This window comes from Motacilla alba, chromosome 1A, assembly GCF_015832195.1.
Source record: "Motacilla alba alba isolate MOTALB_02 chromosome 1A, Motacilla_alba_V1.0_pri, whole genome shotgun sequence".
Classification (NCBI taxonomy): Eukaryota; Metazoa; Chordata; class Aves; order Passeriformes; family Motacillidae; genus Motacilla; species Motacilla alba.
In genome coordinates, this window is record NC_052031.1 from 6,385,344 (window position 1) to 6,407,722 (window position 22,379).

The 22,379-nt window shown below is 43.8% G+C and overlaps 1 protein-coding gene across 1 annotated transcript; it reads left to right on the forward strand.

The window, feature by feature from the left end:
- Positions 1-1,313: 1,313 nt before the first annotated feature.
- DHTKD1 (dehydrogenase E1 and transketolase domain containing 1) lies at positions 1,314-20,530 on the forward strand. Its single transcript, XM_038153370.1, has 17 exons — positions 1,314-1,503; positions 3,244-3,399; positions 3,840-4,051; positions 5,677-5,871; positions 6,862-7,131; positions 10,005-10,176; positions 11,682-11,880; positions 12,727-13,039; positions 14,111-14,195; positions 14,800-14,939; positions 15,311-15,461; positions 16,352-16,458; positions 16,739-16,903; positions 17,225-17,307; positions 18,762-18,931; positions 19,450-19,535; positions 19,972-20,530. The coding sequence occupies exons 1-17, from the start codon at positions 1,344-1,346 to the stop codon at positions 20,071-20,073; spliced, it is 2,766 nt and encodes a 921-aa protein (XP_038009298.1). The 5' UTR covers positions 1,314-1,343; the 3' UTR covers positions 20,074-20,530.
- Positions 20,531-22,379: the final 1,849 nt, after the last annotated feature.

Here is a 22,379-nt window from a genome sequence, read left to right on the forward strand (position 1 = left end):
TGCAAGAACTGTGAATATCATAAAATCCCAGACTAACTGGAACTGACTCAGTTCTGAAATCCAGTTTCACCTGTTCCAAAGGCAAATACCATGGTTTGATTTGGACAAAAAATGCTCTTTGATTTCCTCATTGTGAAGGCTACAGGAGCACAACCAAGCCTGAGGAAAGGGAACTTGCCAGTACCCCAGACCTGCATTCACACAAAGTTTGCAGAATCACAGAAAAGTTGAGATTGGGAGGGACATTTAAAGATCATCTGGTGCAACCCCCTGCCACAGGCAGGGACACCTTCCACTATTTCAGGTTGATCAGAGCTCCATCCAACCTGTCCTTGGACACATCCACAGGTAAGGCATCCACAACTTCCCTGCACAACCTGCTCTGGTACCTTACCATGCTCACAGCAAAGAACATCCTCCTAATACCTAATTTAAACCTACACTCTCTTGGTTTGAAGCCATTCCTCCTTGTCCTGTCACTAAATGCTCTTGTAAAAAATCCATCTCCATCTTTTCTTGCAGACTCCCTTCAGGTATTAGAAGGCTGCAGTTAAGTCACCAGGAAGCCTTCTCTTCTGAAGAGAATTCCCAATTCTCTCAGCCTTTCCTCACAGGAATGGTGCTCCACCTCTCTAATCATCTTGGTGGCTTCCTCTGGGTTAGCTCTAACAGGGCCATGTCCCCCTGTGCTGAGGACCCCAGAGCTGGATGCAGCCCTGCAGGTGTAGAGTTGAAGGGACCTCTGCAGATCATCCAGTCCAACCCCGCTGCCAAGGCAGGGTCACTTGGAGCAGGTGACACAGGAACACATCCAGGTGGGTTGTGAATGTCTCCACAGAGGAAGACTCCACAACATCCCTGAGCAGTCTGTCCCAGCGCTCTGCCACTCTCAATGAAAAGTTCTTCCTCATGTTGAGGTGGAACTTCTTGGGTTTAATTTTATGGCCATTGCTCCTAGTCCTGTTGCTGGGCACTACTGCAAAGAGTCTGGCACCAACTTCTTGGCACCAACTATTTATACGCATTCGTGAAATCTCCTCCCAGTCTTCTCCAGACTGACCAGGGCCAGCTCCCGCAGTCTCTCCTGACAGGAGAGATGCTCCAGAGGCCTCCTCATCTCCGTGGCTCCGCTGGACCCTCTGCGGCAGTTCCTCGTCTCTCTTGTGCTGAGGAGCCCGGAACTGGGCACAGCACTGCAGACTGCCTCGCCGGAGCCCAGAACATCGTGCGCTTTCTCGTTCCGTTCGGCACCGCAGGAGCCCCTGAGGGCCCCCGCTGCGGGCGCCGCCCCCGGGGCTCGGGGCGGGTCCGGGGGCGGCGGCGGCGGCGGGGGCAGCGCGGCCATGGCCATGGCGGCCGCGGCGGGGGCTCGGGCCGTGCGCTGCGCGCTCTGCCGGGGCGGCCCGAGGCGCTGGTACCGCACCGAGCGCGGCGTCTACGGCTACAAACCGCGGAAGGCGGCGGGCGGGCGGGCGGAGGAGCAGCGCGGCGCCGGCAGAGCAGGTCGGACTGTCCGGGGCCGCGCCGGGCAGAGGGAGCGCGGCGGGGGCCGCCCCGGAGCGGGGCCCGGGCACGGAGCGGGCGCTCTGAGGGGCGGCGTGTGTTGCTCCCGGCGGGGCAGAGCGCGGAGCAGACCCGCTCCAGGAGCTCTCGGCTGTGCTTTCTGCAAGCCTGGGGTGCCTGGCTCCGCTCCGCGGGCTGAAGCGGCTGTGAGAGCACCGACTGCTGAAGTTTGCCCGGCGATGGGCTCTCGGAGAGTTCTGCTGCTCGTTCAAGTACCTCTGCTGCGCTCCTGTCATTTTCCTTTTGTATCATGAGGCTTGAACGAACTGAGGGTGGTGAGACACTGAACAGGTTGTCCGGGGAGGTTGTGGATGCCCAACCCTGACGGTGTTCAAAGCCAGATGGGATAAAACTTTGAGGAGCCTGGTGCAGTGGGAGGTGTCCCTGCCCACGGCAGGTGGGTTGGGATGGGATGGTCTATAAGGTCCCTTCCAACCCGTTAACATTCTCGGATTCCATGATTAAATACACCTAACTCTCTCCTGTAGCAAACCTGTGTTGCTTTTAGCTCTGTTTTACAGTGCAGAAAAGTGATTTCAAGCAGAGAGCTCTTCTAGATAGGAGTGTGGTGCTTGCATTAACTGTACTCTGGCGACTGGTAGGAATTAAACCCTTTGCCCAGGAGCGGGAGTGAAACCAGTTTGTAGCTCCTGGACCCTGAGGCCCGTCACAAAGTAGCCTCCTTGTTAATGATTAACATATTTTTATGTAACATTTTAAAAATTGTGTTTAAACGACCTCCTTGCTGAGAGCATTGTGGGCACTGTTAGCCTTATGTCTGGGTTCTGTCCCTCTGTTGTACAACCCAGTAGAGAAAAGGGGCTGTTTTGAATGGGCTGACAAGTGTCAGAGAAATAACCTTGTGCTATGGTCTGAGAATTGCATTGTTTTGGAAAACAAAAGCCTTCAGATCTGACTACTGTCAGTGCTGCGTTTTTTACCAGGATGAAAAACCCCTCCACATGAGGAATGCTTTATAAACTGGTTCATGTCATACATTTGTAGCAGTTTGTAGCAGGTTGTGCTTGCAGTATGTTTTATTGTTTGCAGTTCATCAGCCTCGTCTATGGCCCTGCTCAGTGACAGTTACAGTGACAGTGTGTGTGACCTCTCAGCTGGTCAAATTCTGCCCGTGTGGATAATTTTTACCACATTTGGCTCAGCACATGCTCTTGGCTACTGCAGACAGACTTTGTCTTTTTTGAAGTCATGGGACCTGAATTATTGTTAAGACCCAATCTTCCTGTCATTCCAGAAAGGAACCAGGAAGCGTAAGTGATAGGATTGAGTTGGCTTAGGAAGTAAGACTATACACTGGCAATGGGCTGATCTTGACTTGAACATACCTGTTTGTAGTGGTTTTGGTTCACTGCTGTTGTAGAGAGATTCAAAGCAAAATGAAGTAGCTTTTCATATATTTACACGAGCCTAACCTCTGAGGGGAACTGTGGGGGAAATCTAGAGTGTACTTGCTTGAAAATTGCTTTGGGGAGCAGATTTAGCAGTTTGCTGATGGGAGCTGTTGTGGGGTAATAAGGTAGAAATAACTGCATAGAAAAGCTCTCTTTCCAGCCAGAACCTTGATGGTTGCCAGCAGACAAAGCCTTCCTGTGTTGTGGCTGTAAGTGGATTTAATCTGAGCATGTGTGTGATACTGTGCTGCTTTCTTTCTGGTTGTAGTTGACCATGCTCTTGCTCGTTTAATAACTGCCTATGCTGAACACGGCCACAAAGCAGCCAAAATAAACCCACTGTTTGCCGGCCGAGCTGTTATGAACATGGTACCTGAAATCCAGGAGCTGGCTGAAGTTCTTCAGGGTCCTCTCATTACTACAGGTGAGTCCACAGTCTCATCACAGCAAATTCTGTTCATGGGTGATTTATTGAGGGGTTGTGGCCTCTGTGGAAGAGTCAGAAAATTGTCAACTTCAGCATACATATGTCTGTTGCAGAAATCTTAGTGCAGTGAGAGGCTGCCTTCTAGCATCTTTGGAAATCATGAAAATTTGTGCTTGTTCTTACAGCTACTGAGGTTAAACATTAATTTCTTGTGTTACTGTAACATTCTATAATTTACCACAATACTTAACGCTGTAGTGAAGGTTTGAAAATACAGGGGCAGAAGTCAAGATTTGTCTTTACTTGTCTCTCTTAGAGCCTTGCTGCAGCCTTGAACAAAGGAGGTCGGTCTCTCTTATTGCTTTATTTTCTCCAAAACAGGCCTTAGTGCTTCCCCTCCTCCCCCAAAGTGACTAATAACATTTATTTCCCACCAGGACTTATAAACATGGGAAAAGAGGAGGCTTCTGTAGAGGATGTGATGGCTTATCTTGACCATATATACTGCGGGCATATTTCCATAGAAACAAGCCAGCTTCCAACTTTGGAGGAGAGAGAATGGTTTGCTAAAAGGTTTGAAGAGCTAAAGCAAGAAGCATTTACACCTGAAGAGAAAAAGCACTTGTGCAAACTGATGCTGGAGTCCCAGGTACTTTGCTCGCTGCTACTGGACTGTAATAGTCATGGAGTCTGTCATGGATCCTTTACTATTCTGGACATGATTCATGCAGGAAAAGAACAATCACTGTCCTGAAAGGCTCTGACAGTGTGCAGGCAAAAGAAGTACAAGGCTTTACCTGAAGCAGTGCAATGCAGGAATCCCAATGGAGTTGGTTGCTGCATTAAGTTACCAGCTATTACTGACATGATGCTGTAAACCCATGAATAATCAGTCTTCAAAAGTGAGATACTCTTAGATTAATGCTCTCACAGCTCATATTAAATGTTACTGATGGGACCATAAGGTTGAGCAGAGCTCTGTGAAATCTTGTGCTCTGGCTTAGCTGTTCTGTGTTTTCCTCTCACCCTCATGCTGATCTGTTTTACTGTCCTTAAAGTATGCTGTCCCTCAGGGTTTTGGAAGAACAAATCAGAGTTGGACTGAGGTGCTGTCATATAGCACTGGCAGACATGGTGCTTTTCAACAAGGAACCTTTCTTCAATGCCTTCTATAAGGAAGTGAAATATTTATGCACTTTTGAAATGTATAGAGAGAATTTATTCTAATACTTCTGTACTGTGAAAAGTTTTAATTTTTCCCCTTTTCTTCCCATGTTATCCAGAATGATTGAAAGGTAGAAGAGCAGGATCTGTGAAGGTTGGAAAGGTAGAAGAGCAGGATCTGTGAAAGTGTCCCTGTTTCCAGTTTTCCAAGTGGAAGGAGTGTTAAATGTAATATTTACCAATGACTGAACGGAAGTATATGGCCCACTTTGTATTTTTTGTAGCCTCTTTGGCAGTTAGAGGAATTTGATGGTGACACAGGAGGATGATATTGGGACCCTGATGTGCTCTACTTTAATTTCAGTATGACCAGAACTATACTAAGAGTATATAATTTCACCCTGACAGAAAAAAACCTGCTTTTATATGTGACCAGTTTCGTATACATTATTCCTTAGAACTGAATATTGCTCAACTAGCAATGGATGAGATCTTTGGGTGTGGCTTAGTCTTCCTTTCTCAGTTACAGACTTCTTTTAGTTTCTGTCTTCAGTTGCAAAAACTAAAGAAATTTCCAGTGCTTCCAAAACTTGGTCACTTATTAGAGCTTTCTAGGAGATGAATGAAGTGAGAAGAAAATTAAGTAAATACAGATTCATTTATTTTTCTTCTCCCAAGTATTCTACCTATATAATAAGGACTGTGCCTAATGTAAATCAAAACGAAACACTGCTTTGCTAGCGCTTTGTATCTCAAGATCATTATGGTTTATACTATAAAAGAACAGCATTCCTAAATTTCCACCTAAAACAGGTAAACTACCAAGGAATTTGTAAATTAATCTGGTGTTAGAATTCTTGAAGCATCTTCCATGTGAGACAGAGAAAGTTTAGTCCTCAATACAACATTTTTCTGCTTAGAGCTGATTTTTTTATAGTCATGATAGCTTCTGGTCTCAGACTGTGTGGGTGGAGAGTGAGCTGAGACTTTCCAGGGGTATGTTTAGATTTGTATGCCTCAAGGGTATAGACATAAATTACATTTCAATGTTATAAACAGAAGGCTGCTGCTTAAAATAACCTAATACTGAAGTTGTTCTGTTTTTAACAGGAGTTTGATCACTTCTTGGCCACCAAGTTTGCCACAGTGAAACGATACGGTGGTGAAGGAGCAGAGAGCATGATGGGCTTCTTCCACGAGCTGTTCAAGATGTGCGCGTACAGCGGGGTCACGGACATCGTCATTGGAATGCCTCATCGCGGGAGGCTCAATCTGCTCGCGGGCTTACTTCAGCTCCCTCCCGAGGTAGGTGTCTTGGTTTGGAAAGACAGCTGTCTGCCAAGGCAAGCAGGAGCCTCTCTTGAAATGGAAAATGTAAACCCTCTCTCTCTGAATTATTATAATTTTAAATTAAAGGGCTGTCGGCAGAGATATGGGAGTAGGAATAACAGTTCTTTTATTAGAAAAATTAAAACACAAATGCAGTAATACAAAACAATACTGACAGAGTCAGAATATGACCTGACGCCCTGTGGGTCAAGGTGATGGCAGCAGTCCCATTAAATGGTGGCTGCAGCCCTCCTGGAGTGACAGGTGTGGTTCTGTTGGAGCAGTGATCCTGCAGAAGGGTGGAGTTTTCCTCTGAAGGTCCAGTGGTGGTGTAGATGGGCCTGGTCTTCCTCTGGGAATCCAGAGTAAAAGAAAGCTGCTCCTCTGGGAATCCAGTGGAAAAAAGCTGCCTGTGTTGTTCCAAATCCCAGATTATATCCAGGTAGGAATGCTTGGCTCCTCCCCCTGGGTGGAGCATCTCCCAATAGGATGATGGAATTTTATCAGCCATGCAGTGACACTCATTGGCCCACGAACAGAAGATATTTCCCAGAGGGAGGATTGAATGTGGAAGAGATAAAGAAAACTGTCACAGAAGATAACTGCCCCACCTCTAACAGATGGCAATAGAATAGACACCTCCAGCTACATCTTGCAACCTAAGACAGTAAGAGATTTGTAATCTCACAGGCAGCTGCCTGGTTTATTTGCAGTAAAATAAACCCCCAAAAGTTTGCCAAAGTTGTAAATGCTGGAGCAATAAAATGTTACCTGTGAGAGAGTGTTCTTCCTTCCTATCAACACTTCAGTGAACTGTCTGCCAGAGACTGTTGAAAGAACTCTAATGAAGGGTTTTGTGTGCTGCTACTCAGAAGCATCCAAGCAATTTCAGGAGTAGGAGAGAGTTTTTCTTTCAACCTGTCAGTGAATCACAAAAGGGTTTTAACCAAATCTGTTTCCCTGCAGCTCATGTTCCGCAAGATGCGTGGTTTGAGTGAGTTTCCAGAGAATTCAGCAGCCATTGGGGACGTTCTGTCCCACCTGACATCTTCTGTAGATCTGGACTTCGGCTCCCACAGACCTGTGCATGTCACCCTGCTCCCCAACCCCTCACACTTAGAAGCCATCAACCCAGTGGCTGTGGGCAAGACACGAGCCAGGCAACAGACTCTGCTCGATGGCGATTACTCCCCAGAGAGTTCTGCACAGCCTGGGGACAAAGTTATTTGCCTGCAGGTATTTTGCTCACATATTGTAATTTATTTTAAGACTTGCTGGACTAGAATGTGAACAGAAGTGTACATAGAAATATCAGACAAAACTGACTTAAAGGATGATGCCAAGAGCTGGGATCTTCTTTATGGAGAAAGAGGAGGGCTAGGAAGATATCCAGGTGATGATGCTGGCATTTAAATAATTGCACTTCTAAGGTTTCTGAATACTTATTCTGATACCTCCCATTATTTTAATAATATTCTGTATTGAGAGCCATGTGTGCCTTTCCTCACTTTTGCATTTTAACTGCCACTGGAAGCTTTCTTTAAAATAATGGGTTTGGAGAAGAGCTGTCAACAAGGCTGCAAAATGTTCAGGAGGATTTAGAATTTTGTCATTTTGTCATGGTGCTGTTGAAGACTCTGCTGGAATTAGTTTTTACTCCTTGAACTGACTTGTATACCTGTAGAAGCAATCCTAAATAGTTCCTTGATAAATTTTCTTCTCTTGCATTGACTTGAACTTGGAAAAACAAGTGAACTGAACTCTTAACATTTTAAAGCCAGGAGTAAAAACAAGTTGGGCAGAAATGTTCTGTAAAGTATAACAAACATGGAGGAAGTTACATGTAGGAGTGAAAATGTATTTCAGTTAAAAAAATGTTTTGCTTTCTTCTGGAAGGGTGGGATATTGTGAAAAAGCAGACATGAGAATGCAAAATATGGGAGCAGTGTCAAAGGGACTGCAAGCTTCCTGGCTATGGCAAAGCTGCAGCAGAGGCAAGCCACTGACCCCTGAACAAAGGGAGCCACTCACTACAGCATTCACTACACCAAAATATGGGAGCAGCAGCAAAATATGGGCAAGTTGGGGTTCTTAGTTTGTTTTGGTTTTTTTTTTAAATAAGTCTTTAGTGCTCGCAAGTGCAGCCAACTTTTGCTGCCCAATGTGTCTCCATCTTTCAGAGAAGGTATTTCTTAGTTTGAGAAGATACTATTTCTTTCTCATAATGGTAAATCTTCACCATGTAGTTATGTAAGTCCTATGACTCTTTTAACAACGATTCTTCAGGATAAATGGACCCTCCCTATCCAAGAAAAATTTCACTTAGGATTTGTGGGGGTAAGTGGTAGGGACAATTGCATAGCAGAGAAGAGATACATTTGATTCTGTGCCAAACACCTCCATGTTAGTCAACTGATTCAAAGTATTCCTAAAAGGAAGAAAATGTATCATCATTACTTGTGATAGGGTAAAAAATTTGCCTGAAAACAGGCAAATTTTTAGTTCCAACTGTTAACTGCTTTCATTCAGCTAATTGAGAAGAAAGAGATGAAAGTAGGCACCTTGTGTTTCAGAATCTTGGTTTGGGAGTTTGAATTTCCTGGTTTTACAATGCTTTCTCTTGAGAAATGTAAGTGTAGACACTCTGAAATGAGGTTTATACTGGCATTTTTTCTCGTATTCCACAAGCCTCAGTACCAGAGCTTGAGGGGATAATGACTAAAGATCAGTTAAGGTGCCATTGTCAGTGGTGAGCTTCATTGTCCAGGGTCTGAAGGTCTTCTTCTAGCTTTTTGCTGATGCAGCCCAGAAAAATGTGCCCTAGCAAAAAATATTTCCATCTTTTTGGTAGAATGAGTAATATCCTACCTGCATCACAGGAATTGAATCCTCTGGATTTTGAGTTGCATATGAACCATCTTGTGTAGTTGGATAGTCACACTGTCTTTAGGCTTTAATGCTTTGGGATGTGCTAAAGGCCATAAAGTTTTGTCAGATGTTTTAGGGTCTTCACTCAAATGCTATCACTGAGAAATGTAGCCTTCTTACGCAGCAGAAGAAACCAGGAGGGAAAGGTGAAAACCCAACACTTCAGGAATAAGTGTAGCATCGTAAGGGATAGAGTGGGGATGCTGGCTTGTCTCTCTTATAGTAGTTACCTTTGTTTTGCTGTGATACCTCTTAAAAATCTGTATTGGAATGGTATAAAAAACCCAGTGCTGCCATTTCACTGGCTGATGCACCTCTGTTACCTTGGTGTACTTGCAGAAGTCTCTTAAGGCTTGAAACCACTATTCCATAGCTAGAAAGCAGAACTGTCGTCTGGTTTCAATAAGGAAGTACATCAATCTGCATAGTGACTTTAATCTGCAAATGACTGAGTCTGCATTCTGAGGAAACTGTCGTCATATTCATCAAAGGAGAACTGTCTCCAATTTCAAAACATGGAAATGTTAGATGATACTCACTCCAGTACCTGTAGCCTTTGTTGGAAACCTTGGCTATCACAGTATTCTCTCTTCCCCTTCCAAGCTATTTGTTTATTTGCAGCATTTATTTGCTATTGCTCTTTTGAAATGTAACTAGGAATTTAGGTTTTATTTCCTTCTGAAAGTTTTTGGTTTGGAGTGCTTCCGTATGGTTCATTTCCCGCTTGTTTTTCTGTTCTTGTCTGTTTGGTAAGGTGGAAATGGGCCTAGTTCACCAGCATTCAACTTCAGCAAAGGTGTAGTGAATGCTGTGGTGAGTGGCTCCCTTTGTTCAGGGGTCAGTGGCTTGCCTCTGACTGCTGCAGCTTTGCCATAGCCAGGAAGCCTGCAGTCACCTGGACACTGGTGGGTCAGTTTTAAGAGATCATGGGTCAGTTCCAGGTAGGGATTCAGCAGGCTTTCATGTACATATGTTGGCTGCTATGACCTTGTGTTAGTGATAAGGCTGCATAAACTCTCAAGTCATGGAAACAGTATTCTGAGAGGGATTAAGGAGTCCAGCTGGAACTGTCTGTTCCATGTACCCAGTTTAGGAGGTCTTACTTAATGTGTTACGGTTTTGATTTTGCTGTTCCACCAGTGTTTCCTAATGAGACTTTTCCATCTTCTTCCCTGATGTAGGTTCATGGTGATGCTGCTTTCTCTGGGCAAGGGATTGTTCCTGAAACACTGACCCTCTCTAATCTACCACATTTCAGAGTTGGTGGGAGCATCCATTTGATTGTTAATAACCAGCTGGGCTATACCACTCCTCCAGAGCGAGGAAGGTCATCTCTGTACTGCAGTGACATTGGTAGGTAGGGTTGAATCACAAGGAAGATTGCCTGTTGTGTCAGAAAGGATTGTTAACTGCAGTTGGACTTTCTGTATTAACTGCCTGTCAGCTCTAGGGGGAAGATTATTGTAACTCCAGTTTCATGGTAGAGTAGGAATTTAAATTATTATTATTCTCTCCTACTAGCAACAATTCAGATGCTAAAAATATGCCCTCCCCTATCTGCTTTATGGCAAAGACTAAATATCAAGGGAAAATCTTGTCACATTTTTACAGGATATGGTAAAATAATTGCAAGATTTCTGTGAAGTCTTTATAACTCAGTTTCTGTCATATTATTGACAGCTTTTAAAAAGGTATTGCAATAGAGCATATAACAGATCTACTTTAAATATATCTTGTTAAATTTCATAAAAATCATCTGTGTGTTTTCTGAGCAAGATTTTTACGTCGGATACTCCTCCATTTTTTCTGTTTTGTTTGTTGTCATGTGAACCTGTTGAGCTTTCAGTTTAAAGAAGTTCAAGACCTTTCTGTGCCTGAACTAGAAGCTTTGTTTTGGACTGATCTTTCTTAGTAGTAAACAGAGGTATTACCAGTAAGATCAGAGACATAGTAGTTAGTTATCTTGTATATGACTCCTATTAGTAAAAATATACTTTTGTATGCTTTTGACCTAACATCAAGTGTTTGTCTTACGGTTTCATCAAACCAAACAAGTAGATTCATTACATCTGGTAAGGTAGATAGCATATGTTATTACTGTTTTCCCTGGGCTGGTTTTGTGTTATGGATTGTTTTTGTTTGGGTTTGGTTTTTTGTCTCCATCCTTAGTTTTCCTTTCCTCTTACCTGTCAGTGAGCAGGGGCTGCTATGTAGCTGAGCTTTAGTATTTTTCTAGGGAGGGAAATTTGACATGAGCCAGGAATGGCTGAAGTATCTTAGTTTCCAGAATTTGGTCAGATAAAGTACAAAAGGAGCACTCTTGCTTGCAGCCAAATTGTCGTACAGGAGAGGGTGTTAAAATGTTGAAATTTTACAGTGTTCTCTTTTATGAAGAGATTTTTCTGCCTGAAGGAGCAGTGGACAGAATGATACTCCCTACTAATAAGGAAGAAAGTTGCTTTTGGCTTTTATGAATTCATAGTAGAGATAGCTTAGGATAAGAAGGAAATAAAACTCAATTTCTGTTTAAAAGAGAAGCAATCAAGTAGCTCTCTCCCTGTTCCTGTACACTACCAGATTAATATGATGCAGGAACTGTGTATAGAAACTCCTCTGGGAACAAAGTGCTCATAAAGAAGTTGTGCTCAAACTGACAAATACAACAGGTTGGGCTAATTGCAGATTCTCTCAGGCAAGACTCCTCTCCTTACTCCAGCTCTCATCACAAAGAACTTTTTTTGATTTGTTTTTAATATACTTACTTCACATGGGTTGTCTGTAGTTTCAGCAGAGCAGGTGTCTGCTTTCTTTGGAAGGGGTTGGCTGTGATTGCTGCTGTGTTTTGAATCCCTGGGCAGGTAAAATCGTTGGATGTGCAGTTATCCATGTGAACGGGGATGACCCTGAGGAAGTTGTTCGTGCCACACGACTGGCTGTGGAGTACCAGCGCCAGTTCCGCAGGGACGTCATTGTGGACTTGCTGTGCTACAGGCAGTGGGGCCACAATGAGCTTGATGAGCCCTTCTTCACCAACCCCAGCATGTACAAAATCATCAGGTAAGGGCTGCGCCACCAAAATATCTCTGCACCACCTCAAGTCTTGCTGCTGCAACAGAAGTCTCTGTGTGAGATCCTTTGACATATCCCCAGGTCTTTATGTAAGGTGCAGCTGCACTGTCAGCAGCCCTTGACTACAGTGGGAGTCTGATAATAAGATGCTAATGAGCCATCATTACTGTTGGCTCTTGAATGTGTGGCTTGGTGCTTTTTGGAGAACAATCTTGGACATAGCTCTTGGATTTCAAATTTGTGACCACTGGTAATCAGAGGGCAAAGTTGCCCTCTGTGTGCCAAGGGGAAGCGTGCATGCTGCGGGAGAATGGGCAGGAAGCCAGTGTGATGCTTGTCTTGTCTTTGCCTGGTCCTGCTGCTTCCAGTGGGGACTCATCTTTATCAGCATTTAAATGTATTCAGATTCCATCCTTGTCCCTGAAGAAAAATACACAAAAATTCACTTGCCAGTCAATTCTGGTATTTTAGGTGAAGAGTTTATGGAATGGTTGCCTTGATTCTCTCCAATGCAGAAATCCTACTGTGAATTTCTCTGAAGAAAATATCTGTGGTAGCACAGAGGGAGTTTTGACTTGTTTTAACCTGTAATAACTGCCACCTATAGCACTTTCACTTTTTTAATAAAGGGCTATAAAACACATCTCTAAGAGAACAATTATCTTTTTGAAAATGCCAGAAAATTGAACTTCATGCAAATAAGTATAATGCACCAGGACACCATTTATATGAGTTTTCCATGGTACCTGACTGTAGTAAGGTGGTATTTCCTTGTTCTCCCGTGGCACTGCTTTTAGGCTGGATATCTATGTGGTTTGATTCCCTCCCTGGCAGATCCCGTAAGAGTATCCCGGACACGTACGCAGACCACCTCACAGCTGCTGGGCTCATGACTGAGGCTGAAGTGTCTGAGATAAAGACCTCGTGCTATTCCAAGCTGAATGATCACCTTGCCAACATGACTTCGTACAGCCCACCCCCTACCAACCTGCAGGCTCACTGGAAAGGCTTGGTGGAGCCTTCTGCCACAATCACCACCTGGGACACGGGCATGCCTGTGCCTCTGCTGCAGTTCATTGGAGCCAAGTCTGTGGAGGTGCCCGAAGAGCTCCAGATGCACAGCCATCTCCTGAAGACCTATGCTCAGGTGAGTAGAGCATCATGATACTTATGATCCTGTGGCTCAAACCTGTTACAGGAAAAAGTCTAGACACAGCAGGGTTACCAGTTAGAGAATAGCATGGTATTCTCAAGGAAAAACAGCTCACTCTATTTCAAGGCTGACATGATGCCATTTTTCCTCCAGTTTTGAAGAAAGATTTTTCCCCCAGGTCTGACCATGTACTTTAGTTTGTTATTTCAACAATATTTTATTGGAATGAAGAAAAATGCTTATAGAAAACACAGCTTATTACTCTTACAAATAGAAAGAAACTATTATGGTAAGTTACTAACATTTATATAGTTGGTAATTAGAATGAGTACTTTGTAAAGGAATGACTCAGGAACCTGGCAATAGTGTGCACAGTTTCTAAAGCCAGTAGTGAGTGTTTTATAACCTATATATAAACACTACACAACATGTGGCCTAGTTTGACAGTCTGGGTTTGATAGCTCCAAAGTTGGTGTTTGGTTTGGATCAGTTTGGGGTTTGTGAATGTTTCCCTTTGATGGATGATGAGTGTGTGCAGGTGTCTGCTTGGCAGCCAGAGAGAGGCTGTGAGTTGAGTATTTCAAAAGGCTGATGTTTTTGTCTTCCCAGCCCAAGGCAAGAACTCCACTGCTCAGTTTGATCATTTGTCTGCAGTTCTGCAGGCCAGAACAGGGAAGAGTTTTGGAGACTGAAATACTTACACCTGGTATCTTTCATCACTGCTAACCAGACAGACCAGAAGTCTGCCAAGACTACACTCTGTGCTGTGCTAAGATTTTTAATATTTTCCGACTAGGATTACTTAATCAGTTCACAGTTTGTTGACTGGGAGGTGAACACATGGATCACCTATGGTTCTGTGGTCCTCAGGCAACCTTCTTTAGGATGTGCTGAAATAAGACTCTGTATTCTAATGCAGCCTAAGCTGGCTGCAGGAATATATAGCATTTCTCTCCGTAGTGTGTTGCTTTTTTCCTAGCTTCTAATATTAGTCTGTGCCACCAAAAAAACTACAGATGGAAAAAGACAAAATAGTAAATTTTTTTTTCTTCTTTATTTGCTTAGTCAAGAATTCAAAAAATGGAGGAAGGAAAAAAGCTGGACTGGGCAACAGCTGAAACTTTAGCATTTGGTTCTCTGCTGAGCCAAGGTAAGAGGCACCTAGACAGCAGACAGTAAAATATTTTTGCTTTAATGTCAGTAAAGGATAACATTAGATTTCTTAGGTATTTCTAAGTAAAAAGATTGCTATGATTATAAATTTGAGAACTTGAATTGTGTAAGAGAAGGTAAATGTGAATCCTATGTGTAACTAATATTTGTAGACTGGATCTTAAATATCTTCAAAGAACTGTAGCTTCCTCTCACTCCTCAAAAACATTTGTGCATAGAGCTGAGCACAAGCAGTGCAGCTGACATCAGTGTGGCTCCCAAGTACTTTGTGTGCTTTTTGCTACTATTTCTTCTCCCTCCTCTCTAGCCTGAATTCAAACCTCCATTTACATATGATACAGAATGCACATTTTTTTTTTTGCTGTTTGCTTCAGTAAATTGAACCATTTTACCCACAATAATGTCAGAGCATCTGTGTGCTTGACAGTTGGAGCTGTTCCTGGTTAAGAATTGCATCTCAGATTTGATGTTGCTGATGAGGGGAAATCCAGAAAGAGATATAACAAGAGATAGAATTATGACCTGCATATTTTCTTTTTACATGACTTGCTGATCTGGTGTTGTGTTTATTGCTTGGCAAGGGTTCAATATCAGACTAAGTGGACAAGATGTTGGCAGAGGAACCTTCAGCCAACGACACGCGATGTTGGTTTGCCAAGAGACAGATGATACCTACATTCCTCTGAATCACATGTCCCCAGACCAGAAGGGTTTCCTTGAGGTAGGTTCTGTAGCTCACAAGACCACCTTCTTCAAATTGTGCTGAAACAATGCATTTTTTAAAGCTGCTGAGACATGTGTAGGCCTAGTGTATGTTCTGGCAAAACCCAGATCCAGGGACATAAAAACTGTCAGGACATCCCAATTCTTTGTTGTTATAAATTACAACTTTAACAAGGGGGTTTGCTTTTCCTTGAGAGATCAAATGTTATTCTTTTCCTCTCAGTGCCTTCATCCAAAAGCAAAAAATCAGTGCCTATCAATTGCCCTTAGGAGTGTCTGTTGTCAGCACTGTTTGTCTGGTTCCAGTGCTTCTTAACCCTTGGTTGTCTTCTTCCTCATCCATCCCTCCCAACAATTTCCTTTTGTTAGGTGAGTAACAGTCCCTTGTCTGAAGAAGCTGTGCTTGGTTTTGAATATGGAATGAGTATTGAGAGCCCGAAGTTACTGCCAATTTGGGAAGCTCAATTTGGAGACTTCTTTAATGGAGCCCAGATAATATTTGACACTTTCATCTCTGGAGGTGAGTGTACTAGGAACTAATAAATTTAAGAATGAATCATTTGTATTATATACATTTTTAGAAAATCCTTCCTCTTTCAAATAAAAGGGAAACATGTTGTGCAAAGAATTCTGTTTTCTCAAGGAGTCCTATGAGCTTGCCTGTGAAGTCCTGACTTCTGTGCAGCTTTTCTCTAAAGACAGTGCATCTAAAATGAAAGATTCCTTGGCAGAGTACAGTCAACACAAGAGGACAATTAATTATACTAATAGCTTTTCTTCCCCCCCATGTATTTTACTGTGTGTATATATGGTTGGTAGCTTTATAGGCTGTACCTTTCCTTTGTGAAGCATTTGAAAAATTCCTGAAGCAATAGAGAAGAAAAATAGTGATTATTTAAAAGAAACAAACAAAAACCCCCACAACACCTTACTAAGTTTGACTCTAACATGTTTTCTGAGTGTTCAGATATAAAACCTCTGTAGTCATAGATGAAAATTCAGAGGCCCTCTTATCCCACCCAAATTCTGGATTTGATTGTAATCTCTTGTATAGTGCAGGAGGTTTGGCAGAGCTCAGGGCAACAAGGACTGCTGTGTTAACCAGGACTGGCTCACAGGATGCTGCTGGGATCACACCTGCAGAGATGAAGTTTTAAAATTTCACTGTGTCATGTGCTCCATGTGGAGACTTAAGTCTTCTGGGAGCCCAGAGCTACCTGATGATTTCAGAAACTTCAGATCACCTGAATGTGTAATTTCACTGTAAGAGCCTCAGGGCAAAATGCCAGCATGTTTCAGGCTTGTATTTAATGACATGGAAATTGGCTATTCTTTTTCCTGAGCAGTGTGTGCAAAGTAATGCATTCTGTGGAAATCATCCTTTCCTTCCTTCTCATTCTGTGTTTCTAGGTGAGGCTAAATGGCTTCTGCAGAGTGGGATAGTAATTCTTCTTCCCCATGGCTATGATGGTGCAGGCCCTGAGCACTCGTCCTGCCGGATGGAACGGTTCCTACAGGTACCACCACAGCCCCAGAGTCACACACGCTCAGCACAGCACTGGCAGTCAGTGCTCTGGGAGCTGGGCTGCAGTGTACTCCCAAGGAAGCAGTTCAGACACAATCTTACCAGTTCAATGCTAAACCCATTTCTTCTCTGAAGTTGTTCCTCTCTTGAATCTGGATATTTACTAATCTGTACTTGCACAGGTCAGTGTGCCTCGTGTTCTTGGATTCTTTCTTGCATATTAGTCTCACTGCTTGCATTTGACAAGGTATTGCTGTGTTCCCCCTGTACAGATGTGTGACAGCTCAGAAGAGGGTGTTGATGGTGACCAGGTCAACATGTCAGTTGTGCACCCAACCACCCCAGCACAGTATTTCCATTTACTCCGGAGGCAAATGGTCCGAAACTTCAGGAAACCTCTCATTGTTGCTTCTCCCAAAGTGTTACTCAGGCTTCCAGTAAGCTGAAAAATATCCTTCTTTATTTTTTTTTCTCTTTATCCTCTTTTGTGTTCTCTTCCCTTTTTTTTTTTTTTTTCCTTCTGTGTTCTCTGATTGCTGTTTTGGGGTCAAATCAATGGAATTCTGCCTGTTTGGGGCCAAACAGGTTGAGGATTAAAGCTGGGTGGAGGTGAGCTAGAAGTAGGGTTCATTTCTGGCCTGATGGTGTTCTGACTGTGTATTTTGTACTTACCAAAACCCTGTCTCAGTATTCTTTCTGACTCTGGCCTGAGGGAAAAGCAGCAAGATTTGGTAACTTCCAACTCTTCCCCCATGTAGGCTGCTGTATCAAGTTTTGAAGAAATGGCCCCAGGGACAACATTCAAGCCTGTCATTGGTGACTCCTCAGTAGATCCTAAAAGGTAGCTCTGCTTTCTTAGAGGAGAAGCTCAAAAGAGATGTCCTGTCCCTTTCTCCTACCCAACAGCTCAAATTTGAGGTGATATGAAAGAGGCGACTTGGAGGGGAAAATGTTTTATGGTAGGCAGCTGTGGTTAGTTTTACTTCCTCTCCTTTTCCTCAGGTAACTGTTGGTAGTTACCACATCTGTCTGCAAAGCAGTGAAGTGTTTAGGCTGTCACCCCTTGGCCTCACAGGGAGTTGGTGACTGGAGTTACCAACCTGATGGGGCCTATTCTGCACCATGTCCATTAGCTGACAGTCACTGGAGCAGCTGTGACATGAATCATAGAATCATAGATTTGTTAAGTTGGAAAAGACCCTTAAGATCATCAAGTCCAACCTTAGCCCAGCACTGCTAAGTCCACCACTAAACCATGTCCCAAGTGTCACATCTAGACATTTAAATACCTCCAAGATGGTGACTCCACTCCTGCCCTGGGAGGCCTGCTCGAGTGCTTGACCCTTTCAGTGAAGAAAATTTTCCTAACATCCAATCTAAACCTCCTCTGATGCAACTCAAAGCTGATTTCTCTTGTCCTGTTGTGTGTTACCTGAGAGAAGAGACAAACTCCCACCTGGCTACAGGTCAGGGAGTTGTAGAGAGTGAAGAGGCACTTCCTGAGCCTCCTTTTCTCCAGGCTGAGGCCCCTCAGCTCCCTCAGCTGCTTCTCTCAGGACTTGCGCACCAAACCCTTCACCAGCTCCGTTCCCTTCTCTGGATGGGCTCCAGCTCCTCAATGTCTTTCTTGTCATGATTGGCCCAAAATTGAATCCAGAATCTTTGTTCTGGAGCTGGAATGCCTGAGCTGATGATGTGGGGCAATAACAAAGTGTGTGTACATCTCTCTACTTCTAGATGTTATAGTGAATCCTTTTCACAACGACCAATTCAGCCTTAATATTTTTTCCCCTTATCTGCTGCTTGCCCCAGTAGTAGCCAAGTCTGAGCCTCCCCTCTCTTCTCTTCCTGACCCCCAATCAAAAGCCTGGAAGTACCTTAGCATCTTGGGTTTTTAAAGTGGGGTGGTGAGGTACAAAGGGTGTAGTTTATCTCATTTCTTTTTCCAGGAAGATGAGGCAGCCAAGACCTCTGTGATTGCAGGAGGGTGTGGTGTCTCTCCAGCAGGCAGTCCTGCTTTGGCATGGCAGAGAATTGTCCTCTGGAGGGACTTCTCTCTCTCTGGTTTATTTTCTACAGAGAGGGCAGAGATGTCTAGCTTTGACTGGGTGTTTAATTTTTAATAGTCAGAGCTGAGAGAGATCAATCCCTTTGTAAGGAACTTGCCCAGAATTACTGAAGAAACAGGACCTCTGGCATACTGTGGTTGGAAGTGTTCTTCCAAGCTGTTCTGCATCCAGTTTCTGTAAAACACTAAACTGGGAAACATTCTTTTTCTTTTTTTTTTTTTTTTAGTGTCACCCAAGTGGTGCTGTGTTCTGGAAAGCATTACTATGCTCTGGTGAAGCAAAGAGAAACACTGGGAGAGAAGCAGCAGAGCACAGCTATTCTGAGACTTGAAGAGCTTTGTCCTTTCCCCCTGGAAGCTCTACAGCAAGAGTTGAGCAAGTACAGCCATGCAAAAGGTCAGCCAAGCTTCTACCTTTGTGTTTCTAGTCTCTTTGAAGTACTGAACTAAATCTGTTGCCTTTTAAGATGAAGAGCTGTAGTGGCTTTTCCCTCTTTGTTCTCCCCCTCATACATCCAAGTGTTTCTGGAGTGGGATGTTTCAGAAATGTTTATCACTTGTGTTAAAAGAACTCTTTTCTCTGCTACTGTTAGCTTCCAAGAAGCAGCACTGGAAATCAGAGCAAACCATTTGAGGTATTTTTTGCATTGGTCTTTGCAGTCCAGTCCTTTTAGTAGCTTTTGAAAACAGCAGTAGAGAAGCACAATATACACATAGTATACCCTAATGGTGGACATCCTTTGGGTCTGAATTCAGTTCTGAGCTGCAAGGGAATTGAGTCTGGCTTGCCTTCATTGCAAAGGTAGTGCCAAGACAAAAAAACTAGAGGTGCTACAAAAACAAAAATCTGTTTTTGTTTCTCTGCTGGAAAGATAAATATGTATGTTTGTTATGTTCCTCTTATCCTTCCTTTAGTCTTCATCTGGAGTCAGGAAGAACCACAGAACATGGGTCCATGGTCCTTTGTGTCTCCACGGTTTGAAAAACAGCTGGGGCTTAAGGTAAGACATCCCCAGGGTGTTTTAGACTTTGAAGTTCTCCTTGAATGCAGAATTTTATGGTGCTTAACAAAAAAAACGAATATTGATGCCTAAACCAAATGTGTGTTCTAATTTCAGCTACTTCTGCTCTTTATAGCACCATTGGTGAAGAGCAGGAGTGGAGCTTTATTTTACATGGTGTTCAGTCAAAGTAGACAGGATAATGAAATATCCCAAGTAGGGCAGTAGGAGGAGAATGTAAAGGTGCCATTTGCTCTGGCAGATAATGCACTATAAAGTCCTTTGAGCCATGGTCTTTAGGAAATGGGGGACAACTTCCTGCATTACTTCCAGCTGGGACTGCCCAGTTATCTGACAGCAGATATCACTGTGGCATCAGGACCTTGAGATGTGATTCTGTCCTTCATTAATCATTTCCCCACAACTCAAATTTCAGCTCCGTCTTGTGAGCAGACCTCCTCTACCAGCCCCGGCAGTCGGCATTGGAACCCTCCACAACAAGCAGCAGGAAGATGTTCTGGCTCACACATTTGTCTAAGTTTTCAATGGATGGACTGCTCCTGATGTCAGTCATGTTTAGTGCCTCCTCTTGTGAAGAACAAAAGCCAGATCCTGAAGACTCTTAGCTCTCCAAAACTGGGAAAAAAAAAAAAAAAAAAAAAAAAAGAGATGGAATAAGTTTGGTAATGATGAAGCAATTTTTCATGTTGGGGAATACCTAACAATGAGAAGTGCCTGTTACTCCTGATACTTCTTTTTCTCTTATACAATTTTCTACAAAATGTCTTTATAAAGTTAAAAATCCAGTTCAGGGGACAGATTGGTGAGGTGACTGTGGAATATCTTATATCTTGCTGCTTATTTGCACTTGACAGTCTCCTGGGATGGTGCGTGTGTGGAAACAGGCTCTGTTTCTTCTCTTCCTACAGAAGTGCTAGTACTGCTTGATCAAATAAATGCTTCCCCATGCCTGGGAATGAGCCATTTCTATAGCAGAATGTTGTGGATTATCTCTTTTTTCTTTCCTTGAGGACCAGGAACGCAATCTGTTGTGGCTGTTGGTGCTCTTCACAGGGTATGAGTTGTTAAAGCAGGATTTCCATTGGGGGGACCATGCAGGATGGCTCCTGAAGGCTTCAGGCGCCACTATTTTTGTCACCCAGTGGGTGAGAAATCCCAAGGAATGGTTTCAGCATTCAGCATTTCCTTTCTCTAGATGACACAGCTGTCATCTAGAGAAAGGAAAGCAATCAGTCTTTATTGAGAAACGAAGGATAAAGGACCAAAACATTGAGGTTAAGTGGGAGACTAATGAAACCAAATGGAAGACAGGCATCCCAGGCTGACCCCAGTGTTGACTGCCCCACAGCAGCATTCCTGCCACCACAGGATTTCTCCCAGCATTTTTCCTTTCCTGGTTTCAGGGTGAAGTTGGCACCTCCTTGCTCTTCTCAGTTACCTGTGCAAGCAATGCTTAAGTAATCCAAACTCACTGTGAGCCAAAGCACTTGCAGATGGAAAGTCATGGTAGGTGAGAAAAAGCAGATCACAGGTAGGGTGTGCATTCACTTGGAGAGACAGCTTCCAAATTCATCTCTGAAACCTGCTTTAGTACTTCATCCTACTTAATTGACATACTCATTCATTCATTAACTCCATATGACCCAGAAGTTACCCCTGTCACCTCTGTTCTGTGATGTTTCACATCACTGCTTTAGCACATCCATCACAGCCACATGAAGTCATGTTTCTCCCACTTTGCTCTGGCAAACTGCGCGACCTCCTGCACATCCTGAACAGCTTTATCTAATCAAGGCATATTCTGCTTTAAATTTCTGCTGATAACTAGGAAAAGGAGGCTGAAGAGTAGCGTTGCTTTGGCTGCAGCTGTAGCCAAGGAAGTTGTAGAGTGCAATCACCAGCCTCGACTGCACACTGATGATTACATAAACCCACAGTTTTAGTGCACACAAGGGAAGAACAGAGCCCATGTTTCGAGTTTCACGTGGCCCAAACCTGACCTTGTTACACACCGTTCCCCCACAGGCTGTGCAGGTCTGGTTATCCAACCAAATAAAGGATGCTCAAGTGTTCTGACCCTGTTTGATCCTCCTGGTGGGAGACAAAGCAATTTCTGTAGTGCTGCTTGGCTCAATGCCCCCAGGCCCCTTGGTGTGCCACAGAGCTCCCCAGGGATCCTGGGGTAGGAAGGGAGAGCTTGAGCATTTCCTCAGTCAGCTGCCACAGACTGCCTGCAGCCCACTGCTCTTGCATGATGGATAACAGCTCCCAGGAGCAAAGCAAAGTGTGTGCTGACTGAAGGGCTGACATTTTTTTTCTCCCAGCAATTCTGGATGCACACATTCCATCTGCGTGCCTTGCTCTTCTCTGCATGCCGGCTTGGACATCCTGCACAGTGCTGGATTGCTTTTGCTTTGGGGAAAAGAGAAGCAGAAATTAGAATAGAACCGTAGATATCCTGAGTTGGAAGGGACCCACAAGGATTGAGTCCAACTCCTGGCCCTGCACAGGACACCCCAAGGGTCACACCATGTGCCTGAGCTGCTACTCAGGCTGAGTGAGTGGGTAACACAGTAGGTCCCAGTCCCTGGACAGGAAATTCTGTGGGTCATTAACACAAGGAGAAGTGAGCCTTTATCTGCTGTTAGATAGCAAGGAGCTAACTAGAGAGAGAGAGAGAGTTACAGCATTTGTGCATTGTGGTGTGTCAGGATTTTCAGAGAGAAGTGCAAGACTAGAAGGAAAAAAATAAAGACATGGAAGTAATGAGCTGTTGAGCATTAAAGGCAACAAAAGCTCTCAGAAAGAAAACACACCAGGAAA